This window comes from Sapajus apella, unplaced genomic scaffold (genome assembly GCF_009761245.1).
Source record: "Sapajus apella isolate SASKATOON/1434 unplaced genomic scaffold, GSC_monkey_1.0 scaffold152, whole genome shotgun sequence".
Lineage (NCBI taxonomy): Eukaryota > Metazoa > Chordata > Mammalia > Primates > Cebidae > Sapajus > Sapajus apella.
Genome location: NW_022437092.1, coordinates 1,677,421 through 1,694,517, shown reverse-complemented (window position 1 = coordinate 1,694,517; position 17,097 = coordinate 1,677,421). Strand labels below are relative to the sequence as shown.

At 53.8% G+C, this 17,097-nt stretch overlaps 1 protein-coding gene and 1 pseudogene across 1 annotated transcript; both read left to right on the top strand.

The window, feature by feature from the left end:
• The first annotated feature begins 1,981 nt into the window (after positions 1–1,981).
• On the top strand, positions 1,982–2,404 carry LOC116541596 (annotated as a pseudogene).
• A 7,303-nt stretch (positions 2,405–9,707) lies between these two features.
• On the top strand, positions 9,708–16,665 carry PODNL1 (podocan like 1). The gene is made up of 10 exons (XM_032265878.1): positions 9,708–9,918; positions 10,063–10,284; positions 11,234–11,327; positions 11,651–11,715; positions 11,866–11,975; positions 13,419–13,575; positions 13,833–13,948; positions 14,696–15,353; positions 16,055–16,203; positions 16,280–16,665. The coding sequence occupies exons 1-10, from the start codon at positions 9,916–9,918 to the stop codon at positions 16,428–16,430; spliced, it is 1,725 nt and encodes a 574-aa protein (XP_032121769.1). The 5' UTR covers positions 9,708–9,915; the 3' UTR covers positions 16,431–16,665.
• Positions 16,666–17,097: the final 432 nt, after the last annotated feature.

The following is a 17,097-nucleotide window of genomic DNA, read 5'->3' as shown; positions in this document are numbered from 1 at the left end:
GTCATTGGTCCTTCCTGGGGACAGCGGCCCGCCGGTTGGGTGAAAGCCCACACTCGCACTATGCCTGTCCATCAAAGCCACCTCGACTCTTGATTGGTAGCGACAGTAACAGCCCCCGCGGCCCTTTGCCGTATTCCCGCCCTGCCTTAAGGACGCACCACTCAGAAGTCCCGTTTGTTCGTCTAGCCCAGAAAACTTTGATTTGATAGGTGGGTATCTCCGTCTGTCTCAACGGCGTCACGCCCCCTGTGGCTAGCGGGTTTCCATGGAGACCACCGGCGGTCCAGGCACTTGGGCTGGGCGATGGGATCCTGTGGTCCACCAGGGCTCGAATCCTCAGCCAGGGTCTGCCCACTCCCGGTCCGGGTGGGCAGAGGCCTGACGACCATGCCTAGGCCGAGGAAAGAGATTTAAAAGGAAAAAACGATGGGATTCGATGAAAGCTTGTTTCCGATGGGCGGGCTGGTGGGAGCATGGAGGTGGTAATGATAGCGTCAATCATGCATCGCTTTACGTGTGACAGACACGGTTCTGAGCTTAAATAGTTCGATGTGGCAGGGCGCTGTTGTGCCCATTATGCAGATGATGGCGAAAAAAACAATTGTTGAATGCTGGCTCCGCGCATCATATTCGTATGCATTAACTCGTTTATTTTCTTTTTTTAGACAGATCTCCCTTTGTCACCCAGGCTGGAGTGCAGTGGCGCGATCATGGCTCACTGCAGCCTCCACCTCGGGCTCAGGTGATCCTCTCACCTCTGCTTCCCAAAGTGTTGGGATGACGGGTGTGAAACCCCACCCGTGGTCAGCTCATTTAATCCTCTGAACAATCTAGAAGATAGGTGCTTTTATTATCTCCATTAAAAAAAATTTTTTTTTTTTAAGAGACGAGTCTCACTATGTTGCCCAGGCTGCTTGCAAACTCCCGACCTCAAGCGATCCCCCGATCAGGGGACACTGTTGAAATTCAAATGAAGTCTGTCACTCAGTAAATAGCACTGTTCCAAAGTTAGTTAATCTCTTAGATGTGACAAACGTACCATAGTTATACAAAATGTTAACACTAAGGGAAGTTAGGCCGAGACGGGAGGATGGCTTGAGCCCAGGAAATCGGGACCAGCCTGGGTAACATAGGGAGACCCCCTTCTCTACAAAATGTTTTTTTTTTTTTTAATTAGCAGGGTGTGGTGGCGTGAACCTGTGGTCCCAGCTGCATAGCAGACTGAGGTGGGAGGATCATGCAAGCCTGGGAGTTCGAGGCTACAGTGAGCAGAGATTGAGCCACAGTGTTCTGGCCTGGGCGACAGCGTGAGATCCTGTCTCAAAACAAAACCCAAAACCAGAAAAAATTAGAGGAAATTAGGTGAAGGGAATAAAAGAACTCTCTGTACCTTCTTTGGAGATCTTCTGAAAATGTGGAATTGTTTCAGGCTGGGCACAGTGGCTCACACCTGTAATCCCAGCACTTCGGGAGGCTGAGACAGGAAGATTGCTTGAGGGGAGGAATTTGACCAGCCTTGGCAACTACCGAGACCTGTCTCTACAAAACAAAAAAGTTTTTTTTCATTAGTCGGGTGTGGTAGCACGTCTGTATTCCTATGTACTCGGGAGGCTGAGGCAGGAGGATCCCTTGAGCCCAGGAGTTTGGAGTTTGAAGTTACAGTTAACTGTGATTGCACCACTGTATTTCAACCTGGACGACAGACCAAGATCCTGTCTCTAATACCAATAATAATAAAATTAAAAATAAAAATAAGGTTGTTTCAAAATAAGGTTTATTGTTTGTAGAGTGGCTGGAGCTTGGATGAGTGGTCTGAGGGTGTCCACACACGGGTACATAAGACCCCTCACACTGCATGGCGGACTGGGAGGTACAGAGGCGTGACATTCAGAAGAGTCCTAAATTCTAAATTAGGACCTGTGTTCCAGGACCTAATCGTGCTGTACATAAGAAGCAGGATGATGGCTAGGTTGGTTTTCTCCTTTCCGGTCAGAGGCCTCTGCCACAGACATGCTCCCCCAGATCTTAGGTCAGGCCAAGAAGCATCCGAGCTTGATCCCCTCTTTGTATTTATTGGAGGTAGTGGAGCAGCCCTGTATCTCTTGCTTCTTTCATTGTTCAATCCAGATGTTTGTTGGGACAGAAAGAAGAACCCAGAGCCCCGGGACAAACCGGGTCCCAGTGATCAATACAGGCTCTACCCAGTGAATGTGGATTACAGCAAACTGGAGAAAGAACGTCCAGATTACTAAATGAAATGTAAATCTGCTTTAGAATGAATGTCTTCCAGAAGTCATCTGCACAATTCTCCACTGAACCAGGAAATATTTCTTCTCTAAATGCATGAAATCATGTTGATGTAATCTATTGGTGATTACACTGATTAATAAATAACTGAAACTTGGGAAAAAAAACATTAGCCTGATGTGCTCACTTGAACCCAGGAGTTGAAGGTTGCCGTGAGCTGAGATCGTGCCACTGCACTCCAGCCTGTGAGAGAGAATGAGATTCTGTCTCAAAAAAAAAAAGAAAAGAAAAAAGAAAAGAAAGGCCGGGCGCGGTGGCTCAAGCCTGTAATCCCAGCACTTTGGGAGGCCGAGGCGGGTGGATCACGAGGTCAAGAGATCGAGACCATCCTGGTCAACATGGTGAAACCCCGTCTCTACTAAAAATACAAAAAATTAGCCGGGCATGGTGGCGCGTGCCTGTAATCCCAGCTGCTCAGGAGGCTGAGGCAGGAGAATTGCCTGAACCCAGGAGGCGGAGGTTGCGGTGAGCCGAGATCGCGCCATTGCACTCCAGCCTGGGCAACAAGAGCGAAACTCTGTCAAAAAAAAAAAAAGAAAAAAAAAAAAGAAAAAGAAAAGAAAAAGAAAAAGAAGGCTAGATGTGTGTGTGTGTGTGTGTGTGTGTGTGTGTGTGTGTGTGTATATATATAAAGTTTCTCTTTAAAGTTTCACCCACTAATGTCAGCAGTCATCAGTGGCTCTTGCCTGCAATTATTATCAAGGTGTTTCAATGGTGATTTTTTTTTTTTTTTTTTTGAGGCAGGGTTTCACTCTGTCATTTAGGCTGGAGTTCGGTGGTGTGATCATAGCTCACTGTGCCCTCGACTTCCCAGGCTCAGGAAATTCTCTCACCTTAGCCTCCCAAGCAGCTGGGATTACAAATACACACACTGCCACTCCTGCCTTTTCTTTTCTTTTTTTTTTTTTGGTGGAGACGGGGCTTGCCCAGGCTGGTCTCTGAAACTTCTGGCATCAAGCAATCCACCCACCTTGACTTCCAAGAATGTTGTGATTTGAGCCACTGTGCCCAGCGAATGGTGACTTTCTATCTCTACATTTTCTTCTTTCCTTTTCTTTCTTTCTTCTTTTTTTTTTTTTTTTTTTCTTGAGACAGTCTTCTTGCTCTGTTGCCCAGCGTGGAGTGCAGTGGTGCAGTCGTGGCTCACTGCAAACTCCACCTCCTGGGTTCAAGCGATTCTCCTGCCTCAGCCTTCCGAGTAGCTGGGACTGCAGGTAGGTACCACCACACCTGGCTACTTTTTGTTTTTTAGGTAGAGATAGGGTTTCACCGTGTTGGCCAAGCTGGTCTTGTGCTCCTGACAAGTGATCTGCCTGCCTGCTTAACTTTTTTTTTTTAATTTTATAGAGAGAGTGAAACCCCATCTCTACAAAAAATACAAAAATTAGCCAGCATGGTGGTGGGTGCCTATAATCCCAGCTACTCAGGAGGCTGAGGCAGGAAAATTGCTTGAATCTGGGAGGCAGAGGTTGCAGTGAGCCAAGATCCCGCCACTGCACTCCAGCCTGGGTGACAGAGCAAGACTCCATCTTGAGAAAAAAAAAATTGAGTTTCTATCACTACTGCATAAAAGTGAGATAATCTATAAGAGGGAAGCAATGAGGAGTTAGGACCACAAGGAAGACTGTGCCCAAGGTTTTCTGTGTGCAAAGCTACTGTTCCCCAAATTCAGGTTGGGAAATGAATCATAATGTCTAGTTCTCATCCTGTTTTATGGCCATTTTCCAGGTGTGATTTAATTCATAGTCTAGAAAGAGTGGTCTCAATGCACCTGTACAATTGTTTTATTTGTAAACAAATACCTATGTGTATTAAGGGAAAGTCCTGAAAATTATCTTCCATAAAATGACACAAAATCAGAAATATAGGAAGTCTTGGCCAGGTGTGGTGACTCACAGCTGTAATCCCAGCACTTTGGGAGGCCAAGACGGGCAGATCACTTGAGGTCAGGAGTTTGAAACCAGCCTGGCCAACATGGCAAAACCCCGTCTCTATTAAAACTACAAAAATTGGCCAGGCATGGTGGCATGCACCCGCAGTCCCACTCAGGAGGCTGAGACATGAGAATCGCTTGAACCCAAGGGTCGGAGGCTGCAGTGAGCAGAGATCCCACCACTGCACTCCAGCCAGGGCAACAGAGATAAAACAAAACAAAACAAAAACAGATGTATGAGGATATCCAGTTGCAAGCCTCTCTTTACCCCCAGCCACAACCATGTGGGTCTTCCCCCAGAGCCAGCCAATATGTATGTTTCAATATATGGAAATGATCAATATCGTTAGATCATTATGCAATTTTTTTCCCCACAAGGTCATCTCTCCCAATGTTAATCCATGTCGTGGTTTGAATGGTGGCCCTCGAATAGGTAAACGTCCTGTCTCCCCGATGCTGTGAATGTGAACTGATTTGGAAAACAGGTCTTTGCGGATATAATTCCGTTAAGAACCTTGAGATGAGATTATCCCAGATTAACCGGGTGGACGCTAAATCCGAAGACCAGTGTCTTTATAAAAGACAGGAGAGGAGAAACAGACTCAGTGACGAAGGCCACATGGAAGGTGAGGCCGAGGTCAGAGTGATGCGGTCGCAAACCAGGAAACACCACCAGGAATTGCCCGGAACCATGAGAAGCCACGTAAGAGGCCAGGAGGCGCCTCCATTCGAAACCAAGGCTGCCAACACCTTGATTTCAGACTTCTAGAATGGAAATGTCAATACATTTCATTTTTTTCTGTGTTTTTTTAGACAGAGTCTCATTCTGTCACCCAGGCTGAGGGGCAGTGATCTTGGCCCACTGCAACCTCTGCCTCCTGGGCTCAAGCCATTGTCCTGCCTCAGCCTCCCAAGTAGGTGGGACTACAGGTGCGCACCACCGTGCATGGCTAATTTCTTTTTGTGTGTGTATTTTTTAGTACACATGGAGTTTCACCATGTTGGCCAAGCTGGTCTTGAACTCCACTCCATCATGACATTTTGGCCCAAATGTCATTTCCTCAGAGACCTTCCCTTACTCCCTATCCGGTGTAATATTTTTCTTCCCTTCCCTGCCTTTTCTTCGTGGCATTTCTCAAATCCTGGTTTACGTGTTTACTCATTGTATATCTCCATCATCAGAACACCAGCTCCATGGAGGTAGAGGTGGGCCACTTTGCTACAGTGACTGCTGTATACCCGCACATACAACTGTGCCCGGTACATACCAGGCACGTATTATGCAACATTGGCCAAGGCCTGGTGACTCACGCCTGTAATCCCAGCACTTTGGGAGGCCAAGGTGGGAGGATTGCTTGACCCCCCAGGAGGCTACTCGGGAGATGAGAGAATCGCTTGAACTCGGGAGGTGGAGGTTGTCATGAGCCGAGATTGCACCAGAATGCATCTGGAAGATACCACGGAAGCCCTGGATTCAGCTGTGCCTGAAGGATACAGGTTTTCTGTTAATGAGCCAATAAATGCCCTTGTTTGCCTTCGCTAGTTCAGCTGGGTTCTCTTTTCTTTGCAATTGAAAGAGGCTTGCCAGCAACGGAAACATCTTGATTCTTTTTTTTTTTTTTTTTTTGAGACAGAGCTTCCCTCTTGTTACCCAGGCTGGAGTGCAATGGCGCGTTCTCGGCTCACTGTAACCTCTGCCTCCTGGGTTCAAGTGATTCTCCTGCCTCAGCCTCCTGAGTAGCTGGGACTACAGGCGCATGCCACCAAGCCCAGCTAATTTTTGTATTTTTAGTAGAGATGGGGTTTCACCATGTTGACCAGGATGGTCTCGATCTCTTGACCTCGTGATCCACCTGCCGTGGCCTCCCAAAGTGCTGGGACTACAGGTATGAGCCACCACGCCCGGCCAACATCTTAATTCTTACTGCTGCTTCCCTGGGGGCTGGGACTGGTACAGTAGTCCTGTCTCCCTGTGGTTACCCACTTGCTCTGCTGAAGAGACTGAGGAACCTCCACCCAGTGTCTAAGCTAATGGCCATCCATCTCACGGGGGGGACTTGAGATAGGACTCAAGTTCTCTTCTGGCCAAAACTAAGACCCACCTCCTGTCTCATCCCATGAGGAGGGACCCTCAGGAGATCACACAACCCTAGAAAACATGAACAGATGACCACCTCTCTCGGCCCATGTTTCTTCCTCCGTGGAAGAGTGGGTTATACAGACATCATAGCTGGGCATGGTGGCTCATGCCTGTAATTCCAGTGCTTTGGGAGGCCAAAGCTGGAGGATTTCTTGAGGCCAGGAGCTGGAGGGTGCAGTGAGCTATGATGGCGCCATTACACTTCAGCCTAGGTGATAGAGTGAGACCTCGACTCAAAAAATGATAACGGCCAGGCGAAGTGTCTCATGCCTGTAATCCGAGCACTTTGTGGGGGCTGAGGTGGGCAGATAGCACGAGGTCAGAAGTTTGAGAGCAGCTTGGCAACATGATGAAACCCTGTCTCTACTAAAAATAAAAATATTAGGCAGTCATGGTGGCAGGCACCTGTAATCCCAACTACTCAGGAGGCTGACGCAGGAGAATTGCTTACACCCAGGAGGCAGAGGTTGCAGTGAGCCAAGATCACACCACTGCACTCCAGCCTGAGCGACAGAGCAAGACTCTGTCTCTAATAATAATAACAAATACATTTTTAAAAATAGACAACCTTGTCTCACACCTGTAATCCCAGAACTTTGGGAGGCCAAGGCTGGTGAATCACCTGAGGTCAGGAGTTCGAGACCAGCCTGGCCAACATGGTAAAACTGTGTCTCTACTAAAAATAAATAAAAAAATAAATAGCCGGGTGTGGTGGCACATGCCTGTAGTCCCACCTACTTGGGAGGCTGAGACAGGAGAATCTCTTCAACCCAAAAGGTGGGGGTTGAAGTGAGCCAAGATCGTGCCACTGCACTCCAACCTGGGCAACAGAGGAGACTCCATCTTAAAAAAAAAAAAATTGGACATCCTTTCTCTCCATCATTCTCCTGACATCTTGGCCCCTTCTTCTCACCCACCTGCTATGCCTCATGGCCATCTCCCTACTATGGTTCAACCCCATGGTCCCTTGTCGCAGGTACTGTGTGGGACTTGCTGTCCTTCCCCACAGGCCTCACCTACATTCACATTTATGTCACTCGGGCCAGCCCCTACTCTAACCAAATTGCCAGGGAAATTAAGGCACCTCAGCGGCAACTCTCAAACAGTGACTGATGGGAGAAAGCCAGAAGATAAATACCCCAGCTCCCTCGCCCTCAGATGGGATGATTCTGAGGTGTGTGTTCTACCCCCTCTCCCAGCGTTCCCCCAGCAGAACTGAGCTCCAGCCGCCCACAGGGAAGCGGGCTTGATTACTGGAATGATCAACTGTCCTGATTTGCCCAGCACAAAGGGGTTTCCTGGGATGTAGGATTTTGAGCGATAAAATCGAAAAGTTCCAGGTAAATTGATTACTCTGTTGATAACTCAGTATTTATTTTCTTTTCTTTTATATATATATATATATTTTAAAGATGGGGTTTCACCATGATGGCCAGGCTGCTTCTGGGAGACTCCAGCTCAGAGCCTTGGCCACTTCCAAGCTCAGCAGAAGATATACTGTTTTTTTGTTTTTTTTGAAACAGATTCTCACTCTGTCACCCAGGCTGGAGTACAGTGGGGCTATCTTGGCTCACTGCAACCTCCACCTCTCGGGTTCAAGCAATTCTCTTGCCTCAGCCTCCCACGTAGCTGGGATTACAGGTATGTGCCACCATGCCCAGGAAGTTTTTGTGTTTTTAGTAGAGACAGAGTTTCACCTAGTTGGCCAGTTTGGTTTCAAACTTCTGACCTCAGGTGATCCACCTGCCTCAGCCTCCCAAAATGCTGTGATTATAGGCATGAGCCATGGAGCCCAGCCCAGGCTAATTTTTAAAAAATTTATTTTTAGAGACAGGGTCTCACTGTATTGACCAGGCTGGTCTCAAATTTCTGACCTCAAGAGATCCTCCTAGCCAGGGGTGGTGTCTCATGCCCATAATCCCAGCACTTTGGGAGGCCGAGGTGGACGAGTCCCTTGAGGTCAAGAGAGAGACCAAGCTGGGCGCGGTGGCTCACGCCTGTAATCCCAGCACTTTGGGAGGCCGAGGCGGGTGGATCACGAGGTCAAGAGATCGAGACCATCCTGGTCAACATGGTGAAACCCCGTCTCTACTAAAAATACAAAACATTAGCTGGGCATGGTGGCATGTGCCTGTAATCCCAGCTACTCAGGAGGCTGAGGCAGGAGAATTGCCTGAACCCAGGAGGCGGAGGTTGCGGTGAGCCGAGATCGCGCCATTGCACTCCAGCCTGGGTAACAAAAGCGAAACTTCGTCTCAAAAAAAAAAAAAAAAAAAAAGAGTTCGAGACCAGCCTGGCCAGCTTGGCAAAACCCTGTCTCTACTAAAAATTCAAAAATTAGCTGGACATGGTGGCACGAGCCTGTAATCCAGCTACTCAGGAGGCTGAAGCAGGAGAATCATTTGAACCCAGGAGGTGGAGGTTGCAGTGAGCCAAGATTGCACCACTGCACTCCAGCCTGGGCGACAGAGTGAGAGCGAAATTCTGTCTCAAAAAAACAAAACAAAACCAACCCAAAAGAGATCGTCCTGTCTCAGCTTCCCAAAGCACTGGGATTACAGGTATGAGCCACAGTGCCAAGCCTGCCAATCCCATTTTATTCACAGGAAAGCTGAGGTCTGGGCAGGAAAAGGACCTGTCTGAAGCCGCCCTGTTTGTAAGTGGATATGGGAGATTTGACCTTAGGTGGAGGCCAGCTCTTTACCTCCGTCCACGAGTGAGGAAGCCCTGGGGTATGCCAGGCACTGTTCCAAGGGCACGCTTCATATAATCCTTATTATCTCATATAATCCTTACAACACCGTTGGGGAGTGGGGGGTGAGTCAACCATTACCCCACGTGACAGAGAGGGAAACCAAGGCCCTGAGAGGTGGCACAGCCCAGGTTCAAACCCAGGCAGGCTGGCACCAAGCTCACACCCTCAACCACCAGGCTGATGCCTGGATATATGTAATTTCCTTCCAGGCGGCTGTGGCCATTTGCGGAGCGGGGTGTCTGGAGCGAGACCAGCCAGCAGAGGGGAGGTGGGTGGAGGGCAGCAGGCCTTGTCAGGAGCTCCCAGGCTGGCATCTGGGCTGCCAGGCTAAGTTCAGGCCTCTCTGATCCCTTGCTGCTGCCCACCCCTGCGTCTCAGGACTCTCCTGTGCCCCGAAGTTCCCCCCATCCCTCCATCCCCACCCCTACTCCTGCGGTCGTCCCAAATACCAGACAGGGCGAATCTCAGCTTTTCCCCAAACATTCCTTGTTCTCGTGGCCCGGCCCAGGCTGGCTGAGGTTACGAAAGCAGAGATGGGGTGGTTGTTGGGGGGGACCGAGGGGACGGGCTGGCTGTCCTCACCACCCCATCCCAGGGCGGGGAAGGGGGTGGGCCAGCTCCTGCAAACCCCCGGGAGAACAGGCTGTTGCGGGGGGTGGCCTGGGTCCCGAGATGGGGGGCAGTGGCGGCCACAGCAGAGACTCCAGGAGGTGACCGCCTGGTTTCCATTAGGGAGTCCCGGTCAGCCGCTTGGGCGAGACGGCAGAGTCTGGGCTGGCCATGGTAAGGTGGGGTGCGGGAGGGTCTGAGGGTGGGGCCTGCCTGCTCCCCTACCCCTACTCTGCCAACTGGCCACTGCCTCCCCGCCAAGACACTCCCCAAGGAGGGGATGCTCTGGTCACCATGGCGACCCTCCCTCCCCCGCAGTGGCCCAGCCTGCTGCTGCTCCTGCTGCTGCCTGGCCCTCTGCCCCTCTCTGGCATGGACGACACTGCCTTCCCCCACCTGGGGGAGAGCTCGCAGCCCCCGCCCCGGGCCTGTCCCCTGCGCTGCTCCTGCCCCCGAGCTGACACTGTGGACTGTGACGGCCTGGACCTTCGGGTTTTCCCGGACAACATCACCAGGGCCGCACAGCACCTCTCCCTGCAGGTGGGGCCCAGGGAGGGGCATGGGGGCACCCAGAGGTGAGGGGAGCTGGAGGGGTGCCCCAGGCTGACGAGCATGGTGGGGTGGAGGAACCCACGTGCGAGAGGGCGGTGCAGAGCTGGGTGTGACGGAGCTTTGCCTTGGCAGGTTGGCTCTGGCCGAGCCCCAGGTGAGAGGGCATGGAGATGCAGGAAGTGGGCGGGGACTGAGGATGACGGGGGTTAGGGTCAACATCTTGGCGGTTATGGCATTGTTTGGAGTCAGTGTGATGGGCAATTTGGGGTTGATTGTGGGGGTGTTGCGGCATGTGGGGTTGATGGTGAGGGTGATGGCACTTCTAGGGTCAATTGTGTGGGTGTTGGGGCATTTGGGGTCGATTGTGGGGGTGATGGCAGATTTGGGGTTGATTGTGGGGGTGCTGGGGCATTTGGGGTCGATTGTGGGAGTATTGGGGCATGTAGGGTCGATTGTGGGCGTGACAGCACATAAGGGGTTGCTTGTGGGGGTGTTGGGGCAAGTGGGGTCAGTTGTGGGCGGATCAGGGCATTTGGGGTCAATCGTGGGGGTGATGGCACATTTGAGGTCAGTTGTGGGGATGGGGCATTTGTGGTTGATTTGGGGGGTGTTGGGGCATTTGGGGTCTATTGTGGGGGTACTGGGGCATTTGGGGTCAATTGTGGGAGTGTTGGGGCATTTGGGGTCGATTATGGGGGTGATGGCACATTTGGCGTTGATTGTGGGGGTATTGGGGCCAGTGGGGTCAATTGTGGGGGCTTTGGGGTTGACATCTTGGCAGTTACAAGACTGGGTCAGGGTGATGGGGTGTTTCAGACCAACTGTGGGGTGATGATGGCATGGGGCTTGTTTGGGCTGACGGGGAGTTGAGAATTAGTGCTTGAGGTCACTTGGTCATGGGGTCACGGGTGTGAGCACCCCAACTCCCGCCCTGCAGAACAACCAGCTCCAGGAGCTCCCCTACAATGAGCTGTCCCGCCTCAGTGGCCTGCGAACCCTCAACCTCCACAACAACCTCATCTCCTCGGAAGGTGATGGGGCAGAGGGGGGTGGCCCCTCTGGGGCTGTGGGACCGACAGACTCAGGTCCCGGCCGCCAACCCCCTCCCCCGCCCCATCTGCGGGCAGCTCTGTGGCAGTTCCCAGAACTGCCCTTTGCTGAGCAGGATGGAAACTCAGGGGCTGGGGTGGGGGTTGGGGGCTGTGGCTTTTGAGTAAGGATGGAGGGAGGGGATCTGAGGGCCCGGGGAGCCTCTGCCAGTTCCCGGCCCAGAGGCGTGGGGCAGCTGGGAGCCCAGACTCCCCCTCCACCCAAGACCAGGCCGGGGATCCTTTCACTGCCCCTACTCTCCCAGGCCTGCCCGACGAGGCCTTCGAGTCCCTCACCCAGCTGCAGCACATCTACGTGGCCCAGAACAAGGTGAGTCCCCAGCCCCACCTGCAGGCGGAGCCCAGCCGGGTGGGCGCAGCTTCGGTCACACAGCCCAGAGCTGGGAGGGGACTGCTCGCTGGGGCCGGGCGGAGCCTGGGTGCACCAGGACCAGTGCAGCTGTGGGCTGTGTTCCCGCAGCTCTCGGTGGCCCCACAGTTCCTGCCCCGGTCCCTCCGTGTCGCGGATCTGGCTGCCAACCAAGTGATGGAGATCTTCCCCCTTACCTTTGGGGAGAAGCCGGCACTCAGGTAGCCCCTGGCCCAGCCCAGTCCCCCAGGCCTTAGATATGCCTGGGTCACGTCCGGTTCTAGAAGCAATGAGGGAGTTAAGGGCACAGTGGCTCACACCTGTAATCCCAGCACTTTGGGAGGCTGAGGCGGGCGGATCATCTGGGGTCAGGAGTTCGAGAGCATCCTGGCCAACAAGATGAAAACCCATCTCTACTTAAAATACAAAAATTAGCCAGGCGTGGTGGCACATGCCTGTAATCCCAGTCACTCAGGATTGGCTGAGGCAGGAGAATTACTTGAATCCAGGAAGTAGAGGTTGCAGTGAGCTGAGATTGTGCCACTGCACTCCAGCCTGGAGACAGAGTGAGACTCTGTCTAAAAACAAAACAAGGCCGGGCGCGGTGGCTCACGCCTGTAATCCCAGCACTTTGGGAGGCCGAGGCGGGTGGATCACGAGGTCAAGAGATCGAGACTGTCCTGGTCAACATGGTGAAACCCCGTCTCTACTAAAACTACAAAAAAATTAGCTGGGCATGGTGGCGCGTGCCTGTAATCCCAGCTACTCAGGAGGCTGAGGCAGGAGAATTGCCTGAACCCAGGAGGCGGAGGTTGCGGTGAGCCGAGATTGCGCCATTGCACTCCAGCCTGGGTAACAAGAGCGAAACTCTGTCTCAAAAAAAAAAAAAAAAAAACAAAAAACGCCTTGCCCTTGAGGGCTTAAGGGTGCGCAGATCCCTAGCGTTGGCCTGGGGAGTGGGAAGAGGGCACAGTTCTACCCTGGGGGAGGAGTGAGGGGGCAGACAGTGCTGTGTGCTGCGTCAGAACTCTAGATTGAGGCAGGGACACACACACAAACATGCACTCTTACAGAGACTCACATATGCACCTGCACATACAACCACATGAAAACGTGCACACATACGCATGCACACACACATTTATAATCACATGCATCATACATGCACACAGACTCACATACACCTGCAGACACACACTTTCAACCACATGCACACACACGTGCATGCACAATCACATGCACAAGCACACACGTGCACGTGCACACACATGTACACACATGCACATGATCACATGCACACACACACTAGCACATACATGCATACACAGTCGCACACTCACAGGCACACACACATGCACACATGCACAGGCACACCCCCAAGCACACCCACACTTACAATCACATGCACACACTCACACATACAATCACATGCAAACACACATACACACAATCACAGACACACACATGCACACCCACACTTACAATCACATACACACACAATCACATACACACACAGAATTACACTCAGACTCCACACAAGCACACACACACACACACACACACACACACACACACACTGAAGGCGACCCTAAGCGGTGTGTGGTGCGGGTGTGGGTGGTGGGAGGCGAGGGGCAGGCTGGTGGCCAGAGCCTGGCTCTCCTCAGGTCTGTGTACCTCCACAACAACCAGCTGAGCAACTCCGGCCTGCCCCCCGACGCCTTCCGCGGCTCCGAGGCCATCACCACCCTCAGCCTCTCCAGCAACCGGCTCAGCTACCTGCCGCCCAGCTTGCCACCCTCGCTCGAGCGGCTCCACCTACAGGTAGCCCTGCTCTAGGTCCCACCCGGGGCCACACCCCCTTCACCTCGCCCCAGGGGTCCCCTCCAGTTCCTTGCTTTCCATCCTTCCAATTGCCCCTCAGAATTCCAGTGGTCGGAGTTATCTTTCTTCGAATCACTTTATTGGGAATCACTTTGAGCTCAAGGTGAGCTCCTGTCACTCCCCTACTCAAGAGCCTTCTGTGGCTCCCTGCTGCCCACATCCCAGACTCAAGTCTCATTCTCTTCTCCCTTCTCCAGAACAATCTCATCTCCAAGGTGCCTCGAGGAGCCCTGAGCCGCCAGACTCAACTCCGTGAGCTCTACCTCCAGCACAACCAGCTGACCGACAGCGGCCTGGATGCCACCACCTTCAGGTGCAGGCTGGTGGGGGCAGCAGGGGCTGAGAATTTACAGTCAGGGGTCCGAAACTTGAGTGCCCCTTCCCTGGATGGCGCCTAAGCCACGGCCTCATCTGGTGAGTGCCTGCTGCGTGCCAGGCTCGACAGAGCACTGGGCAGGTGTCCCTGTTCCCCACAGCCCAGCAGTGACATCATAACTCTCACATGCATTCGCATCTCGGACCCAGGGCTGTACCCCGGTCACCCCCATAGCTGACGCTCAGGCTGGAATCTGCCCTCAGCACCCCAAGTTTACCTCCCACCCAGCTCTCTCAACGCATCCCTCCCAAGTTGAAATCTCCAGCTTAAATCTATCTCAGGCCCACTCCCCAGCCTCCCTGGCGAGATCTATCAGGCATCCGTTGGGCATGGTGGCTCATGCCTGTAATCCCAGCACTTTGGGAGGCCGAGGCAGGTGAATCACCTGAGGTCAGGCATTCGAGACCATCCTGTCCAACATGGTGAAACCTCGTCTCTACTAAAAATACAAAAATTAGCTGGGTGTGGTGGTGCATGCCTGTAATCCCAGCTACCTGGAAGGCTGAGGCAGGGGAATTGCGTGAACCCGGGAAGCAGAGGTTGCAGTGAGCTGAGATCAGCACTGCATTCCAGCCTGGTGACAGAGTGAGACTCCATCTCAAAAAAAAAAAAAAAAAAAAATAGAGATCTATCAGGCATCCCACTCCAAGTGCCCCACCTGACATCGCCCCTCTCTCCTAGTAGCAAGCTGCATAGCCTTGAATACCTGGATCTCTCCCATAACCAGCTGACCACAGTGCCCGCCGGCCTGCCCCGGACCCTGGCTATCCTGCACCTGGGCCGCAACCGCATCCGGCGGGTGGAGGCGGCTCGGCTGCACGGGGCACGTGGTCTGCGCTATTTGTTGCTGCAGCACAATCAGCTGGGGAGCTCAGGGCTGCCCGCCGGGGCTCTGCGGCCGCTGCGGGGCCTGCACACACTGCACCTCTATGGCAACGGGCTGGACCGTGTGCCCCCGGCCCTGCCCCGCCGCCTGCGAGCCCTGGTGCTGCCCCACAACCGCGTGGCCGTGCTGGGCCCCCGAGACCTGACCGCCACGCCGCGCCTGGCGGAGCTCAACCTGGCGTATAACCGTCTGGCCAGCGCCCGCGTGCACCGCCGGGCCTTCCGCCGGTTGCGCGCCCTGCGCAGCCTCGACCTGTCCGGGAATCAGCTAACCAGGCTGCCCATGGGCCTGCCTAGCGGCCTGCGCACCCTGCGGCTGCAGCGCAATCAGCTGCGGATGCTGGAGCCCGAGCCTCTGGCCTGCCTGGACCAGCTGCGGGATCTCAACCTAGCGCACAACCGGCTTCGGGTTGGTGACATCGGACCCGGCACCTGGCATGAGCTCCAGGCCCTCCAGGTCAGGCACGCGCCGGTTGACCACACTGACTTTCCCCAGGGCCCTTCCCTCCCCCTTCCTGCCCCAGCGCGTTCCCAACATTCTAGTTAGGGGGTAAAGCAATCAGAACAAGAAAACGGTAAAGGGTTAGAAGGTGATGAGGAGGCTGGGTGAGGTAGCTAATGCCTGTAATCCAACACTTTGGGAAGCCAAGGCAGGAGAATTGCTTTAGGCTATGGGTTTGAGGCCAGCCTGGGCAACATAGCAAGACCTATCTCTACCAAAAAACATAGCCAAGCGTGGTGGTGCATGCCTGTAGTCCCAGCTATTTAGGAGGCTGAGGCAGGAGGATCGCTTGAGCCCAGAAGTTTGAGGCTGCAATGAGCCGTGATTGGGCCACTGCCCTCCAGACTGGGTAACAGAGCAAGACCCTGCCTCTTGGGGAAAAAAAAAAAAAAAAAAAAAAAAAGTGATGAGAGGTATGGTGCGATTCAGTGACGGACTCATTGAATCAAGTGGGGACCCGTCTGTCTGTGGCTTCCGGGAAGGGCCTTGGTTTACCTCTGTAGAGGGGAGGACTTTGGCAATCACGGAGTGGAGGGGGCGGACAGAAGGGCTGGGCCAGTATGAAGGGGGCAGGGGACTCTCAAGGAGGGAGGCTGGCTGAGCCAGGTGGCCTAGGCCTGGGCTGCCACGGCGCCGCCTCTGACCCCCTGCCCCAGGTGCTGGACCTCAGCCACAACGAGCTGTCCTTTGTGCCCCCGGACCTACCTGAGGCCCTGGAGGAGCTGCACTTGGAGGGCAACCGAATCGGCCACGTGGGCCCTGAGGCCTTCCTCAGCACGCCTTGCCTGCGTGCCCTCTTCCTCAGGTGCCCCGAGGGTGTCCGGGCGGGCAGAGGTGGGCAGGGGAGGACCTGGGACGGTCATGACCACCTCTCTGTACAGGGCCAACAGGCTTCACATGACGAGCATCTCAGCTGAGGCCTTCCTGGGGCTCCCGAATCTGCGTGTGGTGGACACGGCAGGGAACCCAGAGCAGGTCCTGATCCGGCTACCTCCCACCACCCCACGTGGGCCACGGGCAGGGGGCCCCTGATCCTGGAGAGGCCCAGCAGAGCAGCCCAGACTCCTGGGGCTCTGCTGGGCGGTGGACTGAGGAGATGGCGCCCACGGGGGGCCCTCTGTCTGGCTTTCCTGGGCCTCCAGGGCTGGCCGAGGCACTGAGGCATGCAGCTGGCATACTCCAGGCTTGCAGACCCACACCCGACCCCAAACCCCCAATGCAGATGGACACAGCAACAATAAAGCCAAACCCTTCCACACTCAACAGACTCAGCACAGACTGGCACCCTTCTGGGGGCTCTGTTCATGGACTCCTCCCCATGACCAGTCCAGCTGGGGGAACTGAGGCTCTGGGGTGCTAAGTAGGTCTGGACTGGATTTTGAGGTCCTAAGGTACAGTGGGGTCACCAAACAGCACCCTGTGCGACCCAGCCACGTGTGATTGCACAGATGCCCAAGGCTACCCGCTGAAGAAACATTGGGTGACAGATATAAGCACACAGCAAGCGTGGGGATCAAATGCACCCTTCAAGGCAGGTGTGTGGTGTGGCACCCTCCTGTAACCCCAGCTGCTCAGGAGCCGAGGCAGGAGGATCACATGACCCCAGGAGGGGGAGGCTGCAGTGAGCTGACTGTGCCACTACACTCCAGCCTGGGTGTTGGAGGGAAACCAGGTCTCTAAAAAGAAAGCACCTTTCATA

Excerpts from the sequence above, each read along its gene's own strand:
- PODNL1 (XM_032265878.1), top strand. Across the intron at positions 13,949-14,695 it reads CTGGATGCCACCACCTTCAG|CAAGCTGCATAGCCTTGAAT; the intron begins GTGCAGGCTGGT and ends CTCTCCTAGTAG. Across the intron at positions 15,354-16,054 it reads ATGAGCTCCAGGCCCTCCAG|GTGCTGGACCTCAGCCACAA; the intron begins GTCAGGCACGCG and ends CCCCTGCCCCAG.